Source organism: Mus pahari, chromosome 17 (genome assembly GCF_900095145.1).
Source record: "Mus pahari chromosome 17, PAHARI_EIJ_v1.1, whole genome shotgun sequence".
NCBI classification, from domain to species: domain Eukaryota; kingdom Metazoa; phylum Chordata; class Mammalia; order Rodentia; family Muridae; genus Mus; species Mus pahari.
In genome coordinates, this window is record NC_034606.1 from 23,591,484 (window position 1) to 23,618,641 (window position 27,158).

At 47.6% G+C, this 27,158-nt stretch overlaps 1 protein-coding gene across 1 annotated transcript in view; it reads left to right on the plus strand.

Annotated features, from left to right (window-relative positions):
* Positions 1-27,158, plus strand: part of Zhx2 (zinc fingers and homeoboxes 2) — a 148,399-nt gene that overhangs the window by 119,192 nt on the left and 2,049 nt on the right. The window contains exon 3 of the mRNA XM_021216901.2: positions 10,313-13,028. Coding sequence (XP_021072560.1) covers positions 10,514-13,024 — 2,511 coding nt within the window. The 5' untranslated portion in view covers positions 10,313-10,513 and the 3' untranslated portion in view covers positions 13,025-13,028. The remainder of the gene's footprint in view (positions 1-10,312; positions 13,029-27,158) is intronic.

Sequence of the window (27,158 nt, forward strand, 5' to 3'; positions counted from 1 at the left end):
CCCCTCCCCTCCCCTCCCCTTCCCTCCACTCCTCTCCTCTCCTCTGCCTAGAGTCTGGAGAAGGTACCTCTTCAAGCGGGCAAGGCAGCAAAACCATAACAGGCTATTATTGGCCAAGCCTTGGGTTCAGCATACCCTTGGGCTCATTTCTGTGGACACAGAGTAGCCGCTTAAGTGTAGTGGCTCAAAAACACTTGTGGGCATGGAGTGGGAAGTTGAGGGTCAGATACCCCCACTCACATCAAGGTGAGGTTTCTGAGGGCCGGTGGGGGGGGGGGTCCTTTCTGCCTCTTCCATCTACTAGGGACCCGGTTGCATTCTTTAGCTTACAAGACCAGTTTCAAAACCATGGGAGGAAATTGTGTTCCCAAAAATATAATTTGCTCCCATGGCCGATTCTCTTTCCTCTCCCCTTTCTTACCCCCTCCTCCACACTCATTGTTAATTGTACCTCCCTCTGTCCTTCTCAGAAGGACATTTGTGGCTATATCTAGGACCCACCTTCATAATCCAGAACAGCCCACCACTCTCAAGAGCCTCAGTCACATGGCCAAAGCCTCTTTTCCATACAAGTTAAGGATTCCCAAGTTCCAGAGCTTAGAACCTAGACATCTTTGGGAGCCATTTCTCAGCCTCCCATCCCTCTGGGTCCTTGGCGAAGCCATATGAGACTTGTGGATGTAGTTCAAATCTGTGTAGTTTTTTGCTATTGAATGAATGGTTTTGTGGAGGACATTGAATCCAAGAATAAGTGTAAGCTCTTGGCCTTGATCCTGAGTCTTTGAGATGAAGGGGGAGATGAAAGGGTTTGGGAGAAAGCTGTAGATTCGGGAATGCAGAGGATCTGCTGGAGGGAGGGAGAGATCTGACAGACAGAATCTAACAGCTGCTGAAAAGCCCTGTCTCACCCTGACGCGTGCCTGGGGAGCGGAGAAAGCACACTGCTCTCTGCCTCCAGGAAGATGGAGTGTGCCGATCCCCCGCAAGGAGGGAAATCAAAAGGTTACACCGGGATTGTCAATATAACAAATCCCAGGAGCATCTCGGCCTTTCTAAATGTTTTGATAGCAGAATTTGATGGGCTGTAAATCAGAGCAGGCCCGTCTTAAACATTTGATCATGCCTTATTTATTTATGTATGTGACACATGCAACTAGAATTGATTCCCTCTCCTTTCCATCTCAGGGAGATTTTTTTTTCTCCTGCTTTAGAAACACATCACTCCTCCCCTGGCCCTGGGGGTGGAGGTGTCTTGGACACAATGGTAACTGCTAGGATGCTTCCTACACACAATGTTATGCCTTGGGGAGAAAATGATCAGGAATTAGCTGCTTCAAAATATGACTTCATCGTTGTGCTGTTTCCTTCTTTCTATTTTTTTAAATAAGATTATTGTTGAGAGAAAATGAGAGGGTAAGGGTGTTCAGTGCAGAGCAGTGGCAGACACACATCAGGGCAATTTCCTTTGAATGCGGAGGAGTCAAAAGCCACCTAGACCTCTCCCTAGGGGTTCGGGTTAACCTTGCTTTTGTCATGCCCTTCAACAGACATAACAGACTGTGTTTGCTTCATTGGTATGGAAGCCAGGTGCAGAGCATCTCAAGTACCCAGCATTCTGATGCAGGTGCTTATATGCAAGCCTGTGATGTCTTCCTCCTCTGGGTAGCAAACCCCATAGGCCAGGACTCTTGCATCTCATTTCTGAGTGTATGAAGCAGACTCTGATGTAGTGCACTTGACGATAACATGGGACTGAGGAGAATGAATGGGATGTGTATGTGTACATGTATGTGTGTGTGTGTATGTGTGTGTGTGTGTGTGCACGCGTGTGTCCATGTGCAGGTCAAGGACCAATGCTGAGTATTGTTCTTGATCTAAATCCTTCTTTTTTGAGAATCTAGAACTCATCCATTGGTTAGATTGGCTGACCAGTGAACCCCAGAGACCTGCCTGTCTCTGCTTTCCCAGAGCTGGGAGTACAGGCATACTTGGTCACATGGGTACAGGGAATCCCAGCTTCCCCGTGCTCCACAAAAAGCACTTTGCTAGCCAACCCATCTCCACGGTCCCAGGTTATTGCTTTAACGTTAGCTTTAGGAGCCCAACTCAACCAAGCCAACTCAATTCCAGCATGTCTTCCCGCAGCAGTACTGTGCCATCCGGCCATCCAATGCCCGGCATTCTGCCTTCTACTCTTTGGTGAGGTCATTATGCGTTGCTTTCCCTGTCTCCACATCCTCCTTCCAGTTGCCCATCATCCCCCTCAGGAGTACCATATTCCACCCTAGTGTCAGCTCAGGGAGCTGCTTCTGGCCTCCACTGCATCAGGAAACATCACCTCTTCACAGGACAGAGTTGGCTTATGTCCAACCAGCAGATGCCAAGGGATGTCCTTTGTCTTGACCTTCAGCATGACCGATGCTTAGGAATGCAGGTCCCTAGGCCATGCTGGAAAATGTTTGGGATTGATTGGTTTGGACTGAGTCTCAAGAACTGGCAGTTTTTCAAACCCCCACCCCCTCTTCCAGGTACGGTGTGATTGTGCAATAGACGATTTGCTGACCTACCCATAAAATGCAAGCGTAGACTTAAGATAGACTGGAAAGAAGTCAGAATATGAAGGGATGAACTCAGGGTCACCATTGGCCTATTGACAGCAATTCCCATCATGTGGGTGAAAGAAATGGTAGTAAAGACAGAGAAAGATGAATGAGTTGGAAACTGGAGCTTAGAGACAAATCCAGGACCACTAATGTCTGCATCGAATTCCACCCACCCACCATGACAGCACTGTTTTCCCCAAGACACCTACTGGTCATAGATGGTAATGTTGTAACTTTAAAACACAAAGGAGCAGTGTCTATTCCCTTAGGGAGGATCTTCCCTTGATGAATTGTAGCCCCAACTGCAAAGAGCTCTGTCAGAAAACCCAGCGGAGTTAAAAGCACCCTTCTTGACTTTGACGACTTCGGGAGAGGCTCCCTGTCAAAGCTCCCAGACAACCCTGTTATTTCCTTTGCCAGCTTCCGTGCAAGTCCCTGAAAGCGAAAGATGGCTCCCATGAAGGCCCCAGGTAGGGTCTCCTTGAGCTCTCCCTGGCTTCTGAGCATCCACACCCCAGACAGACTTTGGCAGAGACTCTGGCCTCTGCCTGAGTTTCTCCTTCCTCCTTCCCCCCATCCCGCCCCGACAAAGGCAAGGACAGTTCACTGCTTTTTTGAAGTAAGCAATATCAGTGTGTCAGAGGTATGCTTGTGCCCAGTTCAAGCCCTTAGAGACACCAAGACCACAACTCACAGTTGTTCTATCGAGGTACTGGCATTTCATTCCAGATAGGACTCTGTATCTCAATGTCTTTTATCCATTCATTAACTCATTTCTATTTTTTTAATAAGATTTGTTTTTCTTTCTGTGCATGCATATGAGCCTGTGTGTGCATATATATGCACCGCATGCATGTCTGGGGCCCACAGGACAGAAAGGATATTGGATTCCCTGGAACTGGAGTTTACAGTGTTTGTGAACCACCACAGTTTGTAGATAAAGTTTGTGTCCTGGTACTACTGGCAACTGAACCTGGGTCCTCTGAGACAGCAGTAAACCCTTTTAACTTCTGAGCCATCAGGTCTACCCTCCAGCGTCTAACTTATTTCTACTCTTGCCAGCTTTGACCAGTGCATCTCAGGCTCTGCTCAGAACACTTTAGCTTCTGGGCCAGTGAGTACCAGAGAAGTGAAACACCTATTTCATTACAATCTGCCTTCTCTCTCAGACTCATTTAGTAGATTAGAATCATTTTGGTACTTTCTGTTAAAAAAAAAAAAAAAAAAAAAGCCCTTTCTCTCCCTCACTCACCTATGACTGGTGTCTCTGTTCTACATAAATGAAGTCCCTGTTCAGTCCCTCTTTTTGGAAAATTAAAACTCAGATTTTCCACACCCCCTTGGCCACTGGGTGAGGCACATCCTCCTGTGTCAACAGTGCCCGTGCAGAATGTTGGAGGCTTCCCCTTCCGGTATTCTTCCACTTACATAGCTCAGCACCCCCCCACACTACGTGTGTGCAGATCCACGTGCACCCGTGCATACACTGTCAAACGTTCCTGAGAGCTTTTACCTTACCTTGTCACTCGATATGAGTAGCTCACTACAGTCCCCACAAAAAGCTTTCCTATTCTTCCCATGCAGTTACCAGATTCATTAAGGCCAAAGTCTGGACCTGCCGGCCCTAACCACCAAGGATCAGCCCCCTGTCCTCCACAGACAGCAGTGAGAAGCGGGGGCTGGAGGGGAGAGCGGGAGATTTATACCGTACAACCACACTGAGAAGAAGGACAAGTAGGAAAACAAAGTAGAAGCCTATTGTGCCCAAGTTCACCTTCTGATCGCTAATGTGAGGTCCAGGGTTGTTGCTGTTGTTGTTGTTGTTTTCAATTAATTTATTTTTATTTTAGGTGCTTTAGTGTTTTGCCTACATGTGTGTCTGTGAGAAGTCGTCAGATCCCCTGCACCTGGAGTTACAGACAATTGTGAGCTGCCATGTGGGTGTTGGGAATTGAACCCTGGTTCTTTGGAACCACAAGTCATGCTCTTAATCACTGAGCCATCTCTCCAGCCCAGAGGCCCAGGTTTACATAAAGGGAAAGAGGTATACACAGTCAAGCAGTCCTAGTGAAGGTGTGGGCCCGCCTGCATATTTAGCTCCTGCCTTTGTGCCTGTCCTGCAAGCGGTCGGCAATGTGTGGTAGCTCTTTCTAGGAGACATCCCTCGCCTCTAACCAACACCAGGGTCTCACCCATTCCATTCCTGTATATAGTACTATAAAAATATCCCAAGCTATAATCCCAGCACTTAGGAGGCAGAGGCAAGAGGATCTCTGAATTTGAGGTAGCCTGGTCTACAGAGTGAGTTCCAGGGCAATCAGGGCGACACAGAGAAACCCTGTCTCAAAAAACAAAACAAAACAAAACAAAACAAAACAAAAAGGAAAGGAAAGGAAATTGCTGTTCCTTAGAGTACATTTCTCAATAGGCTGATAGACAAAGGGAGGCATGGACTGGAGTAGGATCTTATGTGTCAGAACAAAGACTAGGAACAGGTAATAGAAACAGAGGCTGTTTATTATGACATAGAAAGCACACTTGAGCCTAGAAGCAGGGCCAGCGAGCTGGAGACAAACACCAACTCAGAGTAGTGTTCGATTCCCACCACAAGAGTGGCGAGCCTTTGTGGGCCATCCACGTAGCATCCAGTGTCTCCCATATTTCGGTATCCTGTACCTTCCCTGCACGTGCTCTCTCCTTTATATGCAGCCCCGACAGGGAGAGGTTTGTGCTCTTCTGACAGCTGGTTTCTCTCATGTCACTCTTGATGTCTCTCTCCTCACCCAACTCTCCTGCCACAGAGAGGCACAGTGTAGCTCTTAAGAATGTCTTCACCCCTTCTAGGACAGCTGCTTATGGCACTGCCCATGAGACTGTCCTCTGTGGCAATGAATATGGTGACTACTCCACTTGTGATTTTAATTAAGTACCTAGAGCCATACGTCGCTGGTGGCTCCCATATTGAACAGCACAGATCTAGAACAATATACAATCCATAAGCAAATAAGTAGCTATGCTCTTAACCATGAACTAGAACAATTTAATGTTAGTTATAAGAAAGCGAAGAAACGGTATTGGGAGAAGTTCACTTACAAAGAAATAATAGTCAGGAATGCCCTGGGGGGGGGGGGGCAGATTATCTGACAAGAGGCCCTGTGGTGGAAGTGTCGCTCCTGCTCAAACAGCTGGAGCGTGTCAGCAAAGCAGAGAGGGCATGGGTCAGGATATGCCCAAGCTTGCAGGCTGTTACAAAAGAGTGGAGTTCACTGTGGTGTGAAACCAGAGAAGCTGTGAGAAGCACCCAGAACCAGCTCTGATCTTAACGCGTCCCTCTGTTGCTCTGGAGATGCAGCCGGGGATTTGTGGGTGGCTGTGGTATAAATCCAGGCTAGAGATAATGGCGGCTATGCTCAGAGTTGAAAAGGTGCCTCTGAACAGTAGAGTGGACAGGACTGCTGGCGAGTCGGCTGTGTGGATTTGAGGCCCGAGTGGGCAGTGATGGAGCCCTGACAGACTTGAGTGTTCATGTGGGGAGCACATGTTTGAGGGAATGAAATTCAAAGGGGATCAAGGGGTTGGAAGAAACTGGTGTTAGCGCCCAACTAAAGGCTTCAGCTGCAGCTCCTGTATCCCCAGGAAGCTAATCGTGCAACCCATCCCAATATGCCAATTAAAGACAAGAGAAATGGAGAAAAGCAAAATGAATTTATATCATTTTATTTTATTATTTTATTTGGATTTTCTAAACAGAGTTTCTCTGTAGCCATGGTTATCCTGGAACTCACTTTGTAGACCAGGCTGGCCTCCAACTCAGAGATTCATCTATCTGCCTCTGCCTCCCGAGTGCTAGGATTAAGTGCACATACCACCACTGCCGGGTGAGAAATTTCAATCAGGGTGTTGGGAAGAGCAAAATTAAAGGAGTCTAGTAACCACAGGTTCATCTTCTAAGAATTGATAGGAGCTTTGGGTTTAAAAGAGGAAGAATTGGTAAATAAAGAAAATATCAAATAAAAAAAATATTTAAAAAAAATTAAAAAAAAAAAAAAAAAAAAGAGGAGGAATTGGGGCAAAAGGTGTGTAGTTAAGTAGCCCTGGTTCAAAGTATGGTCCCGTGCATCATTGTCTGATAAGAGATATAATAACAAATTCATCTGTCAATCACTGTTATGGTCAGAATCCCTTCAGGATAAGTTACGCGGTCTCTCTCAGAGATCTCACCTTAGGCTGCCCTACCATTACTGGAAGCCACAGTGACTTCAGCTTTAAGACAATGACTCTTTGTGCCTTAAACCTTAAAGGAGGCCGGCACGGCTCAGACAGGGACACGTGTCTTAATGGTGAGCGTGCCTGGGCCAAGTCAAGTGGGAGTTTGAGTCAAAGTAAAATAGACAGACACAGAATGAAGGCAGAGGTGTCCAGCGTTCATCTGGCTTTGGAGCCTGAGTTAGCAGTCAGTGTTTCTCAGCAAAATCAGCTTCCCAGAGTCTGACGCAAGTACAGCCAACAGAAGGACGTGGTCGCCCTCTGCCCTGCTTTTCCCATGGCGGCTCCTTGCTGCCACTCCTGAGGGACATGTACCCACTGTTGATAGAGTGCTCCATCCAGAAAACACCAGTGTCCCAGTGATGGGGAGATCAGGCTCTTGCGCTCACCAGGGGGCACTGGCCCTTTCCTGTGTCCTGTGCAGTTTGGTCCCCGAGCCCTAGTGTCTCACAAAGTTGCCCGTTATATAAGTTCCTCACTTCTGCCCTTGAGTCCTGTCCTAAGTGGGACTCAAAAGCCGATAAGTCATCTCCTCCCTTCACTTCTCCTAGATGTGAGATATCCTTGTCCCCAAACACCCTCATCTCCATTCTAAATTCACAATGACAATAAAAGTAGTCACAAAGTCAATGGCACTGAGATGCCAGCAGTGGCCCAGCCCAGCAGTTTCCTAGAGTTCTGGTGACCACACCTTTAATAAGCAAATTGTTCCTGTGGCCAAACTAATTAATGTTTGTTTGATGCAGTTCCAATCAAAATCCGAATCGGATTGTATTTTGCAGTTGATTCTGATTTATGAGAATAATCAAAATATCCAAGAAAGGGTTCTGGGGAGGCGGGGGAGCAAAGAGGAACCACCATGATGTTAACATGTACTCCAAATATTTAAAAACTAAATTAACAGTAAGCCCAAGAAGCCAGACCAGATGTGGACTGGGCACCTAGAAGCAAGCTATGGAAAATGTAAAATGTAGTATATGGTGAAGGTGTTTCTTATACCCTACATAACACACGCTGCTGAGATAACTGGGGAACTGCTCAAGGAAAAGTGGTTGTACTTAACTTGAGTGTGTTATACTTAACTCAAGATAAATTCAGTACTGGTGACTCAAATGTAAAACAAAACCATTCTGATGGCAGGACTTGGTAGCAGGACACCTATCACGCCAGCACTTAGGAAACTGGGGCTGGAAGCCTGCTGGGAATGTGAGGTAGACCTGAGCTGCACATAGCAAGTAGCCATGGCTTAATAGCAAGGCCCTAGCCTAAAAAGCAAACAAACAAGATTAAGCCAAAAGGCTCTGAAGAAACCGTAGAGTCCTTATTAGGAGTCAGTATGATGTAAATGAATGGTCAGCATGTAAGAAGAGAAAGCATGGATTAATTAATATACATCATCTTAAAAAAACACAAATAAACAACAGGATTTCCAAACAGGAAATCATAATGAAAGAAGCCACAAAAGGAAAAAATGATAAATTTGTTATCTAAAACTTAAGATTTCTATATGCTAGACTTATAAAAAATACCCTCATAACAGCTGAAAGGCAGACTTTTACATTTTGCAGCAGGGGTATTAAAGCACTTGTACAAATTAGTAATAAAACCACTGAGCACCACTGTAAGGGAGTGACATAAAAAAGGCCATTCACAAAGAGAGAATAGAAATGGCCAGGAAGCCTTTGGGGAAAAAAAAAAATGCAACTTTAGCAGCAATCAAACCCATGGGAGTAGGAAAGGGGGACGGCTCGTTGGTGGGTAAAGCCCCTGCTGTGTTCAGATTCCCCAGAGCCCACATAAGGCCACACATGGTAGTACACGTCTATGACATCAGTACTCCCACGGTAATGTAGAAGACAGGGACAGGAGAGTCCCCAGAAGTTCTCCATGAGCTAGCCTGTCACACGAACCAGGGCACAAAAAAAAGACCTTGTCTAAAGCAAGTAGAAGCCAAGGGCTAACTTCCTGAGTTTGTCCTCTGATTGCTGTACACATGCAATAGCAGTTACACACCTACACACACACACACACACACACACACACACACACACACATACACACACACACACACACACACACACACACACACACACACACACACACACACACACACACACACACACACACGGGTGGGGGGTGTTGTGTTTTTAAAGCATAAGGGCTAGCGAGATGGCTCAGCAATTAAGAGCACATGCGGCTATCCTACAGGAGCAGTTTGGTTCTCAGTACCCACATTAGGTGGCTCACAACTGCCTGCAACTCCAGCTCCAGGAGATCTGATGGCCTCTTCTGACTCCTGCAGGGATCCATACACAGATCCACACACAAGCACGCACATAGGAATAACATAAACCTCTTTTTTTTGTTCTAAATCACAGACGCGTCTCGAGACAGTTTTCCATATCTTGTTGTCAAGGCCCTTCTGTGGTAGTGCTTCATGGAAGCTGAGCTGGGAGTCAGAGCCTCTCTCGGGCACGGTCAGAGGAAAAGGCCATCTGAGGCAAAAAATGCAGTCACATGAGTCAGGAGAACCGTTTCCAGGCCTGTGTCCAAAGGCAGTTTATGACAGCCTGAACTGAGCCAACCATGAGAGCACAGGCCCACGATCCCCGCACTCAGGAGAGTGCAGCAAGAGAAGCGAGACTTCACAGCCACCCTAGGCTGTGCTGGGGAGGGCAAGGCTACCCTGGAGTCACAAACATACAAACCAGTGTCACGTCCCTGTAATGCAATACCCTGCTGCCCCTTTAAGTGGAAATGGGGTACTATTTGAGAGAAACAAAGAAAGTACTGCACTTGGATTGGTGGTTAACATTATTCTCCTTTATATAGGCCCTATATTTTCTATACTTGTGTTTTTATAATATAAAGCAACATGTCCATATCTATTTTTATTTTTACTTGTTTTTGTTTGGGTTTTTTTGGTGGTTGTGTTCTGGGACCAAATCTCACTATTTAACCCAGGCTAGCCTTGAAATGACACCCGTGATCTTAGTGCCTCAACCATCTGAGGACGTGTGTCACAGGCAGGTGTCTCCCCACCAGGCTCTCTTACCGCGTTGTAATGCCATGGAAACCCATCTGCAGGCCCCAGTTAGGTGTCTTGCCTCTGATGTTCCAAGATAAAAAGCAACTTGCAACACCTTGCTTATGCTGCACACCCCACTCTGCACTTCTGAAGAGCCTAGGATCTTTATTCTCTCCCATAACTTTGTGTCTCTGAGCATGGAGACCCCAAGCTTGTTTGCTTGCCTGGTTCCACTTTCTTCCCGGAAAAAAGAAGAGAGCATTGCCTTTCAAGTTTCTAACCCACTGCCAGCCCGCCATGGGTGCTTACATGTGTGTTTGATTTGGTGCCAGTCGGGGTGGGTCATGGGAACAAAAAGCTGGTTTCTTTTGAGTTGCGAAGAGTCGCTGAATCTGGCTCTGTTCTTGTCCCACAGATAGGAAGCTGCCTGGTTTGCTCAGAGACTGCTACAGTTACAATTTTCTGTGCTGAAATCATTCTGAAACAGTCACAGGGAAGACTTCAGCATCCAACGGAAGCCAAAGGCATTTGAGAGGGAGTAGAGCCAAAAGCCGAGAATCTCACTGTCCTGCACCCACCCACTCCAAAAAGAAGCCATTGCTCAGGGGCTGGCGGCATGGCAAGCAAACGGAAATCTACAACTCCGTGCATGGTTCGGACATCACAGGTACTGGAACAAGATATGCTGGAGGAGGCAGACCGGGCCAAAGACAAAGGAACGGGCATGCCACTGTCCGATGTGACAAAGGACAGCTGGGCAGCGGAACCTGAACACTCGTCCAAAGAAAACGAAGTGGTTGAGGTGAAATCTATGGGGGAGAACCCGTCCAAAAAACTCCAGGGTGGTTATGAGTGCAAATACTGCCCTTACTCCACGCAAAACCTGAATGAGTTCACAGAACACGTGGACATGCAGCACCCCAACGTGATTCTCAACCCCCTCTATGTATGTGCCGAATGTAACTTCACAACCAAAAAGTACGACTCCTTGTCTGACCACAACTCCAAGTTCCATCCAGGGGAAACCAACTTCAAGCTGAAGTTAATCAAGCGCAATAATCAGACGGTTCTAGAACAGTCCATTGAAGCCACCAACCACGCGGTGTCCATCGCTGCCAGTGGTCCTGGAAGTAGTGATAACGACCCTGGGGTCTCAGTAGGAAAACCCCCCACGACGAAGACAGGAAAGCCGAAGGCAGATGCCAAGAAAGTGCCCAAGAAGCCTGATGAGGCTGCCCCAGAAAACCACATGGAAGGGACCGCCCGCCTGGTGACAGACACAGCTGACATCCTCTCCAGACTTGGAAGTGTAGAGCTCCTTCAAGATTCCCTGGGACACGTCATGCCTTCCGTACAGCTGCCACCAAATATCAACCTTGTCCCCAAGGTCCCCGTCCCGCTGAATACTACCAAATACAACTCTGCTCTGGACACAAATGCTACCATGATCAACTCCTTCAACAAATTCCCTTACCCCACCCAGGCTGAGCTCTCCTGGTTGACGGCGGCCTCCAAGCACCCTGAGGAACATATCCGAATCTGGTTCGCCACCCAGCGTTTAAAGCATGGTATCAGCTGGTCCCCGGAGGAGGTGGAGGAGGCCCGGAAGAAGATGTTTAACGGCACGATTCAGTCAGTACCCCCGACTATCACTGTGCTCCCCGCTCAGCTGACCCCCACAAAAGTGTCACAGCCCATCCTCCAGACAGCCCTGCCATGCCAGATCCTTGGCCAGCCCAGCCTGGTGCTGACTCAAGTGACAAGCGGGTCGACAACGGTCTCGTGCTCGCCCATCACACTTGCCGTGGCTGGGGTGACCAACCATGGCCAGAAGAGACCTCTGGTGACTCCTCAAGCTGCCCCCGAGCCGAAGCGTCCACACATTGCACAGGTGCCAGAACCTCCACCCAAGGTGGCCAATACCCCGCTCACCCCGGCTAGCGACCGCAAGAAGACCAAGCTACAGATTGCCCACCTCAAGGCAAGCTTTTTACAGAGCCAGTTCCCTGACGATGCTGAGGTCTACCGGCTCATTGAGGTGACAGGCCTTGCCAGGAGTGAGATAAAGAAGTGGTTCAGTGACCACCGCTACCGGTGTCAGAGGGGCATTGTCCACATCACCAGCGAATCCCTTGCCAAAGACCAGATGGCCATTACTGGCACCCGGCACGGTCGCACCTACCACATATACCCAGACTTTGCCCCCCAGAAGTTCAAAGAGAAAAGCCAAGGACAATTGAAAACCCTGGAAGACAGCTTTCTGAAAAGCTCCTTTCCCACCCAGGCAGAAGTGGAACGGCTGAGGGTGGAGACCAAGCTGAGCAGGAGGGAAATCGACTCCTGGTTCTCAGAGAGGCGGAAGCTTCGAGACAGCATGGAGCAGGCTGTGTTGGATTCCATGGGGTCTGGCAAAAAGGGCTCAGATGTGGTAGCCCCCAATGGTGCTCTATCCCGACTTGACCAGCTCTCCGGTGCCCAGTTAGCTGGTTCGTTGCCCAGTCCTTCATCAGCAATTGTACAAAATCAAGAACAGGTTCATCTGCTCAGGAGCACTTTTGCAAGAACCCAGTGGCCCACTCCTCAGGAGTACGACCAGTTAGCTGCCAAGACCGGCCTGGTCCGAACTGAGATTGTGCGTTGGTTCAAGGAGAACAGATGCTTACTAAAAACTGGAACGTTGAGCTGGCTGGAGCAATACCAGCGGCATCACCTGTCAGATGACCGTGGCCGTGAGGCCGTATCAAGAAAAGCGGCAAAACAAGTTGCTGAGAGTCCAAAGAATGGAAGCGAGGCGGCTCACCAGTATGCCAAGGACCCCAAAGCACTCAGCGAGGAGGACTCCGAGAAGCTGGTCCCGAGGATGAAAGTGGGTGGTGATCCCACCAAGGACTGTTTGGCAGGCAAGCCCTCAGAGGCCACCTCAGACAGATCGGAGGGCAGCCGAGACGGCCAGGGCAGCGAGGAGAACGAGGAGTCAGGCATCGTGGACTTTGTGGAGGTGACAGTTGGTGAGGAGGACGCCATCTCAGAGAAGTGGGGTAGCTGGAGCCGGAGAGTAGCAGAAGGCACAGCGGAGAGGGCAGACTCCGACTCTGACAGCACTCCTGCAGAGGCCGGCCAAGCCTAGACAGGTAATTCTGCCTGTTTACTCCAGAGAATGGGCGAGTGCAGATTTCTTTTTTTGTTTGTTTGTTTTTATTGGCAGCGTTAATACAGATGATGAGTTCCAAGATGTTGACCAAGACAATGTACTTTTTAAAAATTAATGTATTGATTGTCCATATATATTGACACAAATCATCCATATCAATTAGATATCAGTGGCCGCGGCATGGTGTGTTCAAAAGCACTGGGGACCAGAGTGTTGCAGATTTCAGATTTTTTTTTTTCCAGAATTTGGAATATTTTCACATACAGTGGGGTATCTTGGGGCTGGGACCCTAGTCTGAGTCTGAAAATATTTATGTTTCGTATGTACATTATATACACAGCCCCAAAGTGACTCCATTGCAACATCTTTCATTGTTTTGTGCATGGTGAGGTAGTTCCCTCCTCACATCATGCTGGCATTGGAAGGCTTCAGATTTCAAAGCATTTAGTAGTTTTGAATCTCACATTTGGGATGTCCATCCTGTGTGTTTATATGTGTATTTATCATGGACAGTATGTGTTGAAATTCATACACATAATGAAAATGCTCAGTGGAGCGTATTTTCGTATGTACTACCTCACACACACTTGTCAGGGATGTGTGTGTGTGTGTGTGTGTGTGTGTGTGTGTGTGTGTGTGTATGTATGTAGCAGATATATCCTTTTTCAAGGTTCTTTGAAATAAGGCCTGATAGTCCTGTACGCTTGTTTGTAATGCTGGACTCAGCAGGATGCCCTGCTGCTTGGGTCTGTTTGGATACCAACCTTCAGGCCTGTTCATACTTGAATCCTCTCAAACTGTTAGAGCAACATACCCTCGGTATATGTTATGATCACAGCTGTAGAAAACACACACACACTCAAACACACATACACAACACACACACACTCAAACACACATACACAACACACACACACACACACACACACAAGCCCAAGAAGGAGAGGAGTGTTTTGTATCTTTTCCCTTTTTGTTTTGTTTCAAGTTTACAGAATTGGAGATTCAAGGTTGTTGTTTTGCACCTGAAAGGCTTTGACAATGGCTCCCTCTTTGCTTCTGCAGCTCAGGAAAAGGTGCCTCTCTGCTTGCCTGGCAGTAACTCCCTCAAATCGGGACAAGACCTGTGCAGATTTAGACCTGAGGAGTCACAAAAGCCAGGAAAGGGAGGTTACCATGGTTACTAATGGCCATGTCATCCACATAATGGGACAGGCCTTGAAGCCCTTGGTGCGAGTGCTTCCCAAGAGGTCAGTGCAAGTCAAACCCAGCGTAGCAGCTGGCTTGGCTGCGTGAGAGAAAAGGAGGTGGAAGGAGGGGCTGCTTGGCTGAGAGATCACAAGAACTGCCTGAAACTCGAGCCTGAGATGCCTGCCATGATCTGACTAGGTGAGCTGCTCGAGGGGTCACCTCAGCCACGGAAGGGGCCTCCCAAGCTACCCTCCCACATAAAGACTAGTCTCCAGGATGGTGGGTATGGTCCTGAAGGAACCCCTAGAAATCACACACATCATTGTTAATGAACTTAAACAATGTGGGCCAGCCATGTTGCTCCTTATTAACTCCATTATTGTATGATTAAAAATGAGGTGCCCGGCAAATCAGTCAAACTGGAAGCTTTTCCCAGCCAGTCCCAGCAACAGTTTAATGCATTGTCAACCCCAGAGTACCATCACATCTTCTTTCGGAACTGCCAGTGGATCCGGGCAAGGATATAGCCCAAAGAGGAGGTGCTAGTGATAGGCGGGAGTCCTGAGATCAACAGGAATGTCAACAAGCCACTTCTGTCCAGCTTTCTTGGTGTCTTCCCTCTTTAGCCATCTCCACACCTTCTTAGAGAGACCTGCCAGTCGAGCTGGCTTCCTGTAGAGACAGAGTCGCTCTGTTTTGTCTTGTCTTGGTTTGCGTCCACGTGGATGCTCTAGCTGACCCTGAGCTTCTCTTCTTGATCTTGATCCATGACAAGACTTTACGACGACGTTGCTATTTCTTCCCACCCTAGAGCGGACAACAATAGGTTCTATTCCGCTCAACAGTATATTCTGAGCATCCTGTGGCTGCCATGGTAGATACCAAAAGACAATGGAGGGAGATGGACAGGGCAGGTCCCATCCCCCAACATAGCTCATGTGGACTGAGGGCAGAGACAGAACTTTCCATTACTAGCCAGTGTGGCCTGTGACATGATGGGGACATGCACCACGGTGTGGGTACTCGTTGGAGGCATTCCCAGACTGGGCATCATAAGGGGTTAAGGGAAGAGGGGATACTGACTCTGGGGTAGCTTTTAGGAGAGTCAAAAAATTAGACAAAGAAAAGAGATGTTCAAGCAGAAAGAGCAGCATGGGCCAAGGTCCAGAGATGGCAAAGGGACATTACATGTGAGGACCAGAAGAGGATTGTCATTGCTAGGAAGTACTACAGTTCTGTTCATGATTAAAAGAACCAAACTGAAGGCGAAGCTGTCTTCTCCAGGATGCCGAGGCTGCTCTGAACCAGCTGTGTTGGCCGAATTGAACATGAGGACACAAGTACCCCACCACGGGCTCTTCCCCACAGCTGGGTGAGAGGGAGCCTAGGGACAGCTCTTCCCCAAGAGAGACGGGGCCACCTGTTGGCATCCCTTCCCCCAAAGGGATACACCATCTGGGTAGGCTATTCCCTGAGGCCTGAAGGAAATAGAGCTGCCAGGATCACAGGATGAATCCTTGGGGAAGGAGAGGGAAAGACAGGTGAAGGTCTCCGGAGGAGCAGCAGCCTAGCCTGGGATGCCGTATTCTCACCTAGTTCTCTGGCAGAGGCAACTCTATATAGTTTTATAATCCAAAAAGTGAGCCTCAGACAGCAAGCCTCACATCCCTCCATCCATCCTCCAGCTGGATCCTAGATTCCTACTCTTCCCGATGCCCTCTGTTCTCTGCATTCTGACAGGCAGAAATGTCCCATTGCTGTTGGCTACGGCCCTTCCTCTCTCCATTTAATAACCCTTCACTGTCTCCTCAAGGGTGAGGAGAATGCCCAGGTGGTTTGGAAGTTGACTGTTGAATTAACATCAGACCACTCAGAGATGTAGGAAACTACCTGCATCCCCATTTTCTGTTTATGAGGAAGAGTCTCAGTCGTGAGTTACAGATATTCCTAAACTAGATACTGGAGCTGTTCAGCATCTGCTGGTATCACATATTCATGATGGCCTCTTGACAGTTCAGGGAGCCGTGCTATAGAGGAAGGGCCTACAGGCCGCACAGGCAGAGCATCTGAGAACTGACCCAAGTCCTAACCAGAAGCACCCCTGAGAGACATCCTCTAACTTACACGGTGGAAAAAGATCTTCCTAAAGTATGGATCTCTTGAAACCCATGGGTACTGCCTAACTTGTGCATTGGGACTGAGGAGATGGTTCAGTTGATTAAATAGATGGTTGAGAGTCCCTGTACAAGTCTCGGCACAGCAGTGGTACATACTGGTAATCCCAACACTGAGACGGGAGGATCTCAGAGCTCACTGGCCAACCAGTTTAGCCAAACCTACAAGCTCCAGGTTCATGAGAGATCCTATTTCAAAACCTTAGGTACAGAATGATTAAAGAAGAAACCCAGCATACACACACACACACACACACACACACACACACACACACACACACACAAGATATATCTAGGAAACTGCAAATTGCAGTTATCTGCAATGGAAACGTATATCATAATCCCAAAAAACAATGGATGGTTTTAACCTTATGAAGGTGTTATATGAAACCCAAGATGGTAGATTGGTAGCAAGCCTTGAGACAAGCAACTCCACAGGGCTTGAGGATCAGATTTTCCCCTACAGGACTGAGTAGCTCCCCTAATCAGCCCCTGAGCATGAACATCTGCAGGCTCCATGGCCGTGAGTTCCAGGCTCACCTCAGTCTTAAGGTTAAGCACAACCATCAGTCATCCTTCCCAGCCCTTGAGTAATATTGTATTGGTTCAGGCTTAGGGTGTGCATGATTTCTTATGTATCTCACTGATAGACATTGCTTAGAGAGAGGCTGGGTAAATATACTTCTTTTCCCTCTAAAACTGAGTCAACCTACTTAGGCAAGACATTCTCAAGCTTATGTCTAAATGTATGATCAGATGAACTATCTTATTGCTGATGCTGCTGCTGCTACTGATGATGGTGGTAGTGGTGATGATGATGGTGGTGGTGATGATGGTAATGATGATGTGATAATGATAATGTTGATGATGTTAATGGTGGTGGTGATGATGGTGGTGGTTGTGATGCTAATGATGATAAGCTTCCATTCATTGGCATAAATAATATGCTTAGGTTTCTCTGAAACATACCTAGTAAGTCCTTTGAACCTCCCCACCATCTAGGGAGGCAGGCACAGCTTTTCCTCCATCTCATAGAGCACAAAAGTTACCAGTTAACACTTGGAACCACCTTGCATCTATCAGGCCAGTGTCTAATCACTGGGGCCAGTACCTGCTTCAGTAGTAGCAACACTGCCTTGCCCAGGCCAACAAACAGAATGCAGGCATAATTTGCTTGTGAGTGGAACCTAACATCCTGTATTCATTACATTCTTGTTACTATAAGAATATATATGACAGAGACAACTTAGGAAACAGAAATTCATCATTGGTTCACGGGAAAAGCACGGGGACAGGGTCACCTCCATCCCCAGCAATGATTTCATTACAGTGTGGCCCAGGAAGCAGATAAACAACTCAGAACCAGAGAAGATAATTGTCTTCAGAGGCCTGGCCCCAGTGGCTTACTAACACCAGTCACTTCCCACCTCTCAAACACGCAAGAGCCCCTGAAAGAGTGCCCTAAGATGAGGAATGATCCTCAAAACACAAGCCATAGCACATTGCTCAGCAAGAGCCTCGGAGAACCCACTTCATGCCAGGCACTATGCAAGTTTGTGGCTTTGCCAAACACACACACACACACACACACACACACACACAGCCCTACCTGGATCTCAGCCTAAAGGAGTAAGACATCCATAAAGCAGAAATCCATCTGGATGGGTTTTTTTTTAAAGACTTTTTTAATTTTTATTTTCAATTATGTGTACAGAGAGGGTGTGGGTTATACACACAGGGCAAAGGCGGGCAGAAGAGGGTGTTAGAACCATTGGAGCTGAAGTCACAGGCAATTATGAGCTGCCCATCTTGGATTCTGGGAACCAAGCTTGGGTCTTCTGCAAGAACATTATGTATTCTTAATCACGCAGCTGTGTCTCTAGCCCCCACCATCTGGACTGTCTTACGAGAACTATGCACACAGAAATTGGAGGAGCCCTGAGGGAAAAAGGTGGTTTTTCTGGTAAAAATCTCATATGCACAAGCTTTCTTCTCGTTCAAACAAAGGAAACTCAGAAACCTGAAAGAAGGCACTAGGATTCACTCAGCCAGTGTCTAAATTTGGCTCAAGATCTCCAGCCACTATCTTCATAGACTCCAGATTTCTGACAGTTTCCAACTCTTGATGATTAGCAATGGCTCGGGGAGGGTGTGAAATGTTAATAAAAATAGTAATAATAATAATTGCCATGGTTTAGCTTCCTTAAAATACTTAAGGCTGCTTAATTGTTGCATGCTGGCTACAACTTAAGGTTCAGAATATTTATACACACATATATACATATACATATATATCCATCCTTCACACACTGTACAGATTAGCTGTTGATAGATGGATGAGTGAATAAATGGATATAGATGAATGAATGAGTGAGTGAGAATGAATGAATGAATGAATGAATGTATGCTAATCATTAGTTTTCCTCCTCTCTTCCCCACTAGACTCTTGAAGTCAAGGGCCCCACCTCACCTCATCAGTCCCTGGTTCCCTGTGCACAGGTGGAGGAGACGCTCAGTCATGGGTGTCTCTGTCCATCAGCTAGTAAGGCAGGCTGGACAGTTTTGACAAAAGGAGGCTAATTTGGGTGACACTCCTGGAAGTGCACAGTTGAGTGACCATCTGGTGATGGCCTTCTTGCTGGTAGAATCCCAAAACAGTTCAGAGACAGGAAGCATGGAATGGGTGGGTGGGTGGGAGAGAAGGGGACAAGGAGAGATCATGGGGGGAGAGAGAGAGAGAGAGAGAGAGAGAGAGAGAGAGAGAGAGAGAATGAATGTGTGTAGCGGGGAGGGATGGATCATGGAGCATATCAGTGTGTATGTATGTGTGTGTGAGAGAAGGAGGGATCATGGAGCATGTGTGTGTCTATGTGTGTCTATGTGTATGATGTGTGTAAGAGAGAGAAGGAGGGATCATGGAATGCGGGGCATAAGTGTGGAATCTGTGCATGCATGTATGTGAGTTTCCTGATACCTCTCTATCTTGTGTTTTAATTATAACTACTAAAATCATGCTATTTGTGCAGATTTGGGTTTTCTTTATGACATCCTTGGATGTGCTTTAGGTATGTACCCCCTCCTTCCCTCCCACACCTCCTTCTTACTCCCTCCGAGTCACTCTTCTGCTCCCAAGGCTAGCGCTGGTGTGTTTTGCTTTCTTGGCTTTTGTTATTTGTCCTTCTGTGTCTGGTTTACTTCTCTTAACACAGCGAGCTCCAGACCCATCTGTAACAAGACTTCGTTTTCCTTTATAATGAAATGCTCTGTTGTGTTGCATGCACAATATCGGGTTCTGTCTGACTGTCTGTCTTTTGATAGGCTTCGTAGACTTACTGCATATAGACACACGGCTCTTGTGGACCATGCTGCAGTCAGCATGGCTGTGTAGATATCTCTAGTATGTGTTCCCTTGAGTCCTTTGACTATAGAGCTAGATCAGAGAGCTAGAGCTCTATTTTTAGGTTTTTGTTTTCTTTGATGTTGTGGTTGAGGGTGGCTGGATTTTGTGGTTGTTGCTTGTTTGTTTTTAAGGAACTTCCATACTTTACACACCACACTACTGCATATTGTAACAGTTACCTTTCTTGTTGCAACCAAATACCTGATGAGAAGCAATTTAAAGGAGAAAGGGCTCTTTCATACTTACAATTGCAGGAATACATCTTATCATAGTGGGAAACTCACAGTGGCAGGAGCAGGGACCAGCTAGCTGGTCACCTTGCATGAGCAGTCAGGAAGCCAAGAGAGAGAGGATGGGACCCTGAAATAAAACTGCTCACTTCCTCCAGCAAAGCTCTACCTAGCAAAGCTTCCACACCTTCCAAAACATCATCACTAGTTTGGGAACCAAGTGTTCAAGCACATGAACCTGCAGAGGACACTTGACACTCAAGCCAAACACACATGCTTAACACAAAACAGTATGGCCAAAGTGTAACTTTTCAATACCTGTCTTAGCTAGGGTTTTTCTGCTGTGAACAGACACCATGACCCAAGCAGCACTTATAAGGACAACATTTAATTGGGGCTGGCTTACAGGTTCAGAGGTTCAGTCCATTTTCATCCAGACAGGAACATGGCAGAGTCCAGGCAGACATGGTGCAGTAAGAGCTGAGAATTCTACATCTTCGTCTGAAGACTGCTAGGAGAAAACAGGCTTCCAGGCAGCTAGGAGATGGGTCTGAGAGCCTACTCCCTCAGTGACAAACCTACTCCAACAAGGCCACACCTACTCCAAGGCTACACCTCCAAATAGTGTCACTCCCTGGGCACCACAATGCCCAAAGAAACCAACACTCTCACATGGTTTGCTTCATTGGTATATTTACTTGGTTAAAGTATCTTAAAACTGAATCCATAGAATGGTCAAAAGTTCCCTGTAAGATCGGCTGCTCATGAAACTCCTGTAGCTCCCCAGAAAAGCGGACTGTGTTCAGCAGCATCTATATTCCTGCTGAGGAAGTCAGAGCCTCTGAGTGAAGGGAGCGAGTGACAGTGGACTCTCTCCACTGTCATGTAGTACATGTATTACAGCAACCGTTTAGTTGCTGTAAGGCCCAGTGAGGCTCCTCTAACAGAATCCCAGAATGCTTAAGTAACAGATTGTTTTTCATAGTTCCGAAGGCTAGAAGTTCACGGTCAAGATGTCAGAGCCACTAGCATCCAGCGAGGTTGCACTCCTTGGTTTACAGAAGGCCGCCTTCTCGGTCCATGCCCACGTGGACTCTGCTCTGTGTGCTCACACCCCCAGGGTCTTTCTCTCTGCTTACTCAGTCCTATTAGATTAGTATTTAATTGTTCTATACTCAATTACCTACTTAAAGGTTTTATCTGCAAATACAGAGCTATGATATACACATACGGTTCAGTCTATAACACCTAAAGAGCTTTCTGCTGTTACTGCTGCTGCTGCTGTTGTTGTTGTTGTTGGAATTAAATGAGATAATACATGAGAGCCCCTAGGTGCTGGCATTAAGAGCGGCGGCACCCGTTCAGGAGAGACACCTGTGAACTTTTTTTTCTGCCTCTGCATATGGTGAGCTTGGCTCGTTATTTCCTGCCTTTCTAGACTGGCATTTTCTGTCGTGGACCCGTCTCGTGCAAGCTCATGCCATCCACTCACTGTATATCAAGACGGGTGTGCTTGAGAGGCCAGTGACAGCAACACAGGCTGGCATTTTCTGAGTACTGACCATGCCAGGCACAACTCAAGCACCTAACACATGCTCATTCATCCTGCGCAGTAACTCTGCAGCCAGCGTGAGTTTCTTCATGTGTGGCCCATAGAAAAGAAGCAAAGAAAGATGACTTACCCACGGTCATCCAGATAGAAAGTAGTTTGGGATTCAAACCCAAACCTAGATGTATAACCTGATTGGCCTATGGGCATGTTTCAGTTGTTACTTCGTGTCTGAGGTCCCAGCTATATAAGAAAGCTAAGTGACCAGGGACCAGCAAGCAGCCTCCTCCATAGACCCTGCTTGTACTACTCCCTTGGCTGTGAACACAGTGAGTTTCTAGACAGAGGCACCGTGGTGTGGACTAACAGACAGGCCTGCTTTCAAGTTCCTGCCTTGACTTCCCTCAGTGATGGACTGAGATCTATCATAGTTACCTCCAACAACCCCTTCCTCCCTTAAGTTGCTTTTGGTCGTGGGGGTTTTATAACAGCAACAGAAATGAAACTGAAATGCCGCTTTCAGAGTCCCCCTGATAGGACTAAGATTTGATTCCACTGTAGTTAGATTCCCTTATATCACAATGGGCTCTGCCAGCCAGTGGAAGAGAGAAGAAGGAGCCGCATGGCCCTCAGATGCCAACCACACTTGAGCCCCCTGATCAGCCTGGGGTGGGGTTTACCCAGCCTATAGGTCTCAGCAAGTTCTTCTACCCAGAAGCCCCCTAAGCCATCCTATAAATGAGAGAGAGCTTTAGCCAGATGAGGCAAACTGGACCCAAGTACTGTGGGAGTGCCTGTAGACCCATAGTGAACAACCAGGTATTATATACTACAAATATGTTAATAGGGCAGATTTCATATTAAGTGCCCTTACCACCAGGAAAAAAAATAAACAGGGAGGAAACATTTTGGCAGGGGACAAATATGCTTATTATTGGGTTCACTGGCGCTATTGTGAACGTATGTGTACATCCAAATCCACCAGACTGTATACATTGTCATGCGAGGTTTTGAACACCAGTAAAGTCGGGGAGGATTACTGTCAGAATGTAAAGTTAGAATCTAGCCTCTACCGGGTCACAATGCCTGCAGCAGCCTCCTCTCTCACTTTCACAGATAGCAACAGGCATCCTGCTGAGACATGGTCTCCGGGCCCCTAAATAATAGACAATCCAGTGCGGGGGGGGGGGGGGGGTCAGAGTACATCAAAGCAATCCGGCTCTCTACACCCTTCCAGGCCTCTGCCTGGGAATCAGAGAACACGGCTGCAGGCTCTTGCAATGAAACCCACCTCTACCCTCAAAGCTCTAAGAAGAGACTCCCTCCTCTGCCACACGGGCTCTGATTGTCTTCCGAGCCCTGGCCACGCTGCTGTTTGTTTCTCTCACTGGGGCCTGAGCTACCCTCAGAGTCTCCTCCGTGCTGTTGCTTTTCTGTCTGTCTGGCCATGGCTATTGAAGAACTCTTGTAATACACCCTTTATTCCCCCGGTAACCTAGCTCTGTATCCTCTTGAACCCACCCCTATCCAAAACCTAATGGTGACCGACAGAGGGACCACAGTGAAACTGAAAGCAGTTTTCTTCCCAACAGCAACAGAGGACCCATGATTATGGGATAAAATGGTTAGCATAGAGCCAGCTCCCAGTGAGTAAGCAGTACACTTGCTTAGCCTATCTACACACACACACACACACACACACACACAAATTCCAGATGAAAGACCAAAGCCAGGCTCCCAAGGCTCCATACCACTGGAATCAGGATTTATGGCACATCAGTGTGACGGGCATTTTAACATGCCCCACTGCAAACCTGACACACTTGGTACTTTTTGAACCCTGGGCGTGTTGGATTCAAGGCTCCCTTTCTGCTCCCTCATTGGTGAAACAGAGTCCCAGCCTACGTAGCTGCATGGCTCTAAGATGCTTAATCTTTAGAGTCTAAGATAACTGTCTGCGTCAGATAAGGGCACAGTGGCTTTACCGTGGTCCCCTCTAACCCCACAAGGAAAGCATCTTCCCTTAACTAATGTGTTGAGGGACAGTTGCAGCTGGCTTGGGTGGCAACCACCACGTGGACCTCCCAAAGTATCCACGTGGAACACAGCATTGTTCCAAGGAAGCTTGTGATGGTCTGCTTATGCTCGGCCCAGGGAGTGGCACTATTAGAAGGTGTGGCCTTGTTGGAGTAGGCTTGTCATTGTGAGTGTGGGCTTTAAGACCCTCATCCTAGCTGCCCTGAAGCCAGTACTCTGCTAGCAGCCTTCAGATGAAGATGTAAAACTCTCAGCTTCTCCTGCACCATGCCTGCCTGTGATGCTGCCCTGCTCCCATCTTGATGAGGATGGACTGAACCTCTGAACCTGTAGTAAGCCAACTCCAACTAAATGTTGTCCTTATAAACATGGCTTTAGTCATGGTGCCTGTTCACAGCAGTAAAACCCTAGCTAAGACAAAGCTAGACCGAGGATGGTGAGGCCTTTGAGAGGAAACGGTACCACACCCAGGAAAGCTTTCATCCTTGCCAACAGCCCCCCAGCTCCTCCCTGGAATGTGATGGACAAGATGAGCCATGAATGGACATCTGCACACCAGCAGCCACAAAGGACAAGGGACGTATCTTCAGCCTCACAGTGTCACCAGCAGCTGGTTAACACTGAAGTAGAGGAGTGGGGTAGTTTGGGAGACAGACAGACAAATAGACAGACAGACAGAATATAAAAATATGTTATGGGAAGTATTTTAGTTAGGGTTTCTATTCCTGCACAAACATCATGACCAAGAAACAAGTTGGGGAAGAAAGGGTTTATTCGGCTTACACTTCCATACTGCTGTTCATCACCAAGGAAGTCAGGACTGGAACTCAAGCAGGTCAGGAAGCAGGAGCTGATGCAGAGGCCATGGAGNGATGTTCTTTACTGGCTTGCTTCCCCNGNNTTGCTCAGNNTGCTNTCTTNTAGAACCCAAGACTACCAGNCCAGAGATGGCACCACCCACAAGGGGACCTCCCCCCTTTATCACTAATTGAGAAAATGCCTTACAGCTGGATCTCATGGAGACATTTCCCCAACTGAAGCTCCTTTCTCTGTGATAACTCCAGCTGTGTCAAGTTGACACAAAACCAGCCAGTACAGGAAGATATTCACCATCTCTCTCAGATAGTGTAGTTATTCTCTCCCAAGTCCTCAGGGGCTGGAGAGAAAATCCTATGGTGAAAAAAAAAGAGAGAGAAATAAAATCTAATTCTGGGGGGTTTGGTTTTGGGGGGTGTTTTTTGTTGTTGTTTTTTGTTTGTTTTTTCATGTTTCACCAACATGTAGAATACTAGGGAAACAGATTCTGCCAAAGAGTTAGTATTTTCAACATGATAAATTATCCTCAAGACAGATGTAGGAGGTGGGGACGCTTCCTGTCCCTGGTTTATATTGAGGTTGAATTTCCTTATGGCCTTTCCAATGGAGGCCATAAGAAAGTGTGCCTAGTGGCCTTGCAGTTTCCTCCAAAGCTCTGGGGTGAGGTGACCCACGAGGCACGCATGCTCTGCTGGGTGGTGTCCAACCAAGTGATAAGATTCCCTAGGGAGGTGGCAAGGGCCACACAGACACAGCATAGTGATCGGTTATAAAGAAAATAACCAAGGCTCCAGGGTGGACTTTGTCACTTCCTGTACAGCAGTTATGGCTGGAACAGCTCCTCACTTGCTCTGCTTTTCCACTCACTAACAAATGCCTGCTGGGTATCCCATGTGTGCACTCAGGGAGATAGTGGCTAGGGCCAGCACCAAACACTGTGGGTACCACACATGGCCTGACCACCTCACACCAACATACAATCAACCAGACAACTGAAGGCAATATGTGATGGCCACGCTAGAAGGTGTCTTGGCTGTGTGACTTGGGGAGAATTCTATGTGTAATGAGGTCAGGGACTGGAAGCACAGGGAGCTGGTGAAATGGAAGAGAAAAGGCAGAATATTGCCCAGTTATGTCTGATCTCATTCCTGCGGGGCCTGAGGCTTCATGGAGATGGGGCCTTGTTCCCAGGGCAGCATGTCAAGGTGGTACAGAGAGGAAACAGAGTGGCTCAAGAATGCCCCTCGATAACACGGAAGCAGGACCATACCCAGTGTGCCAGGGCCTCTCTCCGATCAGATGCTGGCATACACTGACAGAAGAATGACTGTTGCAGATGGCAAAGGGGACCATGGGATCAGAACTAGCTCTGTCAACCATGCTTCCTTCAATGTGCACACAGTAGGACTGTGAGAAACACAGACTCATTCACTCTCACTTTACACCTAGCAGGACCTTGTACTGTAGAGGAAACAAGACTACCCTATGAGGCACTTACTGACCAGCTGGTCTTTAGCATCTGATGCCCGTAGACAGGGGTCCCATTTCTAGCCTCACCGTTTGACAGCTCTGCCAGTCCCCACATCCTGAGCCCTCCCACAGCCACATACTCCGGGAACATCAGAGGAGAATTAGAGTCCAAGAGATCTGAAGAATGCTTTCAGGGTCTGGAGCCATGCACATGTAACTGGGATAACTGAAGAAAGAGGAAAAGAGTCGGGGAGGTGGGGCAGTGGACTGCGCCAGGAAACTTGGTAAGGTTGTAAGCCCTGGAATCTCATACCAGTGGATGGCAGGAGCCTCACCTGCTTCTGACCAGTCCCATGTCACGTGACCTCACTCCCTAGATAGCAACATGACCTATGGTCACTTAGATCAGAACAGAGTTCTCCATGCTAATGAAGTATCTAGAGGCCCTGGGAGTTTAGCCAATAAGCTTCCCTTCCTGAACATTCCTTTCTGAAAAAGGTGTTTAATCTCTGGTCCACCCTGAGGAGGTGGTATACACCCATTTCTCAGTAAACAATATGGGTAAGAATGGACCATCTCTTTCATCAAGAACCACTGTAGGCCCCTCCATGTTCCCAGACAATCACCTCTAAGCTAAGGACAATTGCTGATGAGCTAAGATGGAGTTTCCCATCCCCCAGCCCTGGGCTCATCGCCCTCAGCCTGCAGGCCTCAACTCCCCAAGACCCAGCAGCGTCTGGATGTCCAGGAGCTTGGAAGTCCCCACCCAGGCTCCTCATCCTAGGCTGAGGTTTCCCATCCTCTGAGCACTGCATCTGTGCTTCCCTCGAGCCTATCACCCGACAGGGGGCGGGGTACAGGGTAAATGCAGTCTAGCACCCCTCTGCAGGACTGATGTCCTACACCCCAGCAGAGGGGTGGAACTTGGAACCACGGGAGGAGCTTTGTCTTCCTTTTTCTGGGTCAGACTTTTGTCAGTCAGTCCCAAGGACTCATTTTATCCTCATTGCTCAACATTTTATCGTCATTATCATCATTATCATTATACCCATTTGTAAAAATCTATATAAGGAAGGCTGCTAAGATGGTTCAGCTAAGTGAAGGTGATTGCCAAGCCGGAGTTTGATCCCTGGAGCAGATCTAGGAAAAATGAGAAGCGACTCCCACAAGTTGTCCTGTGACCTCGACATCACACACACACACACACACACACACACACACACACACACACACACACACACACACA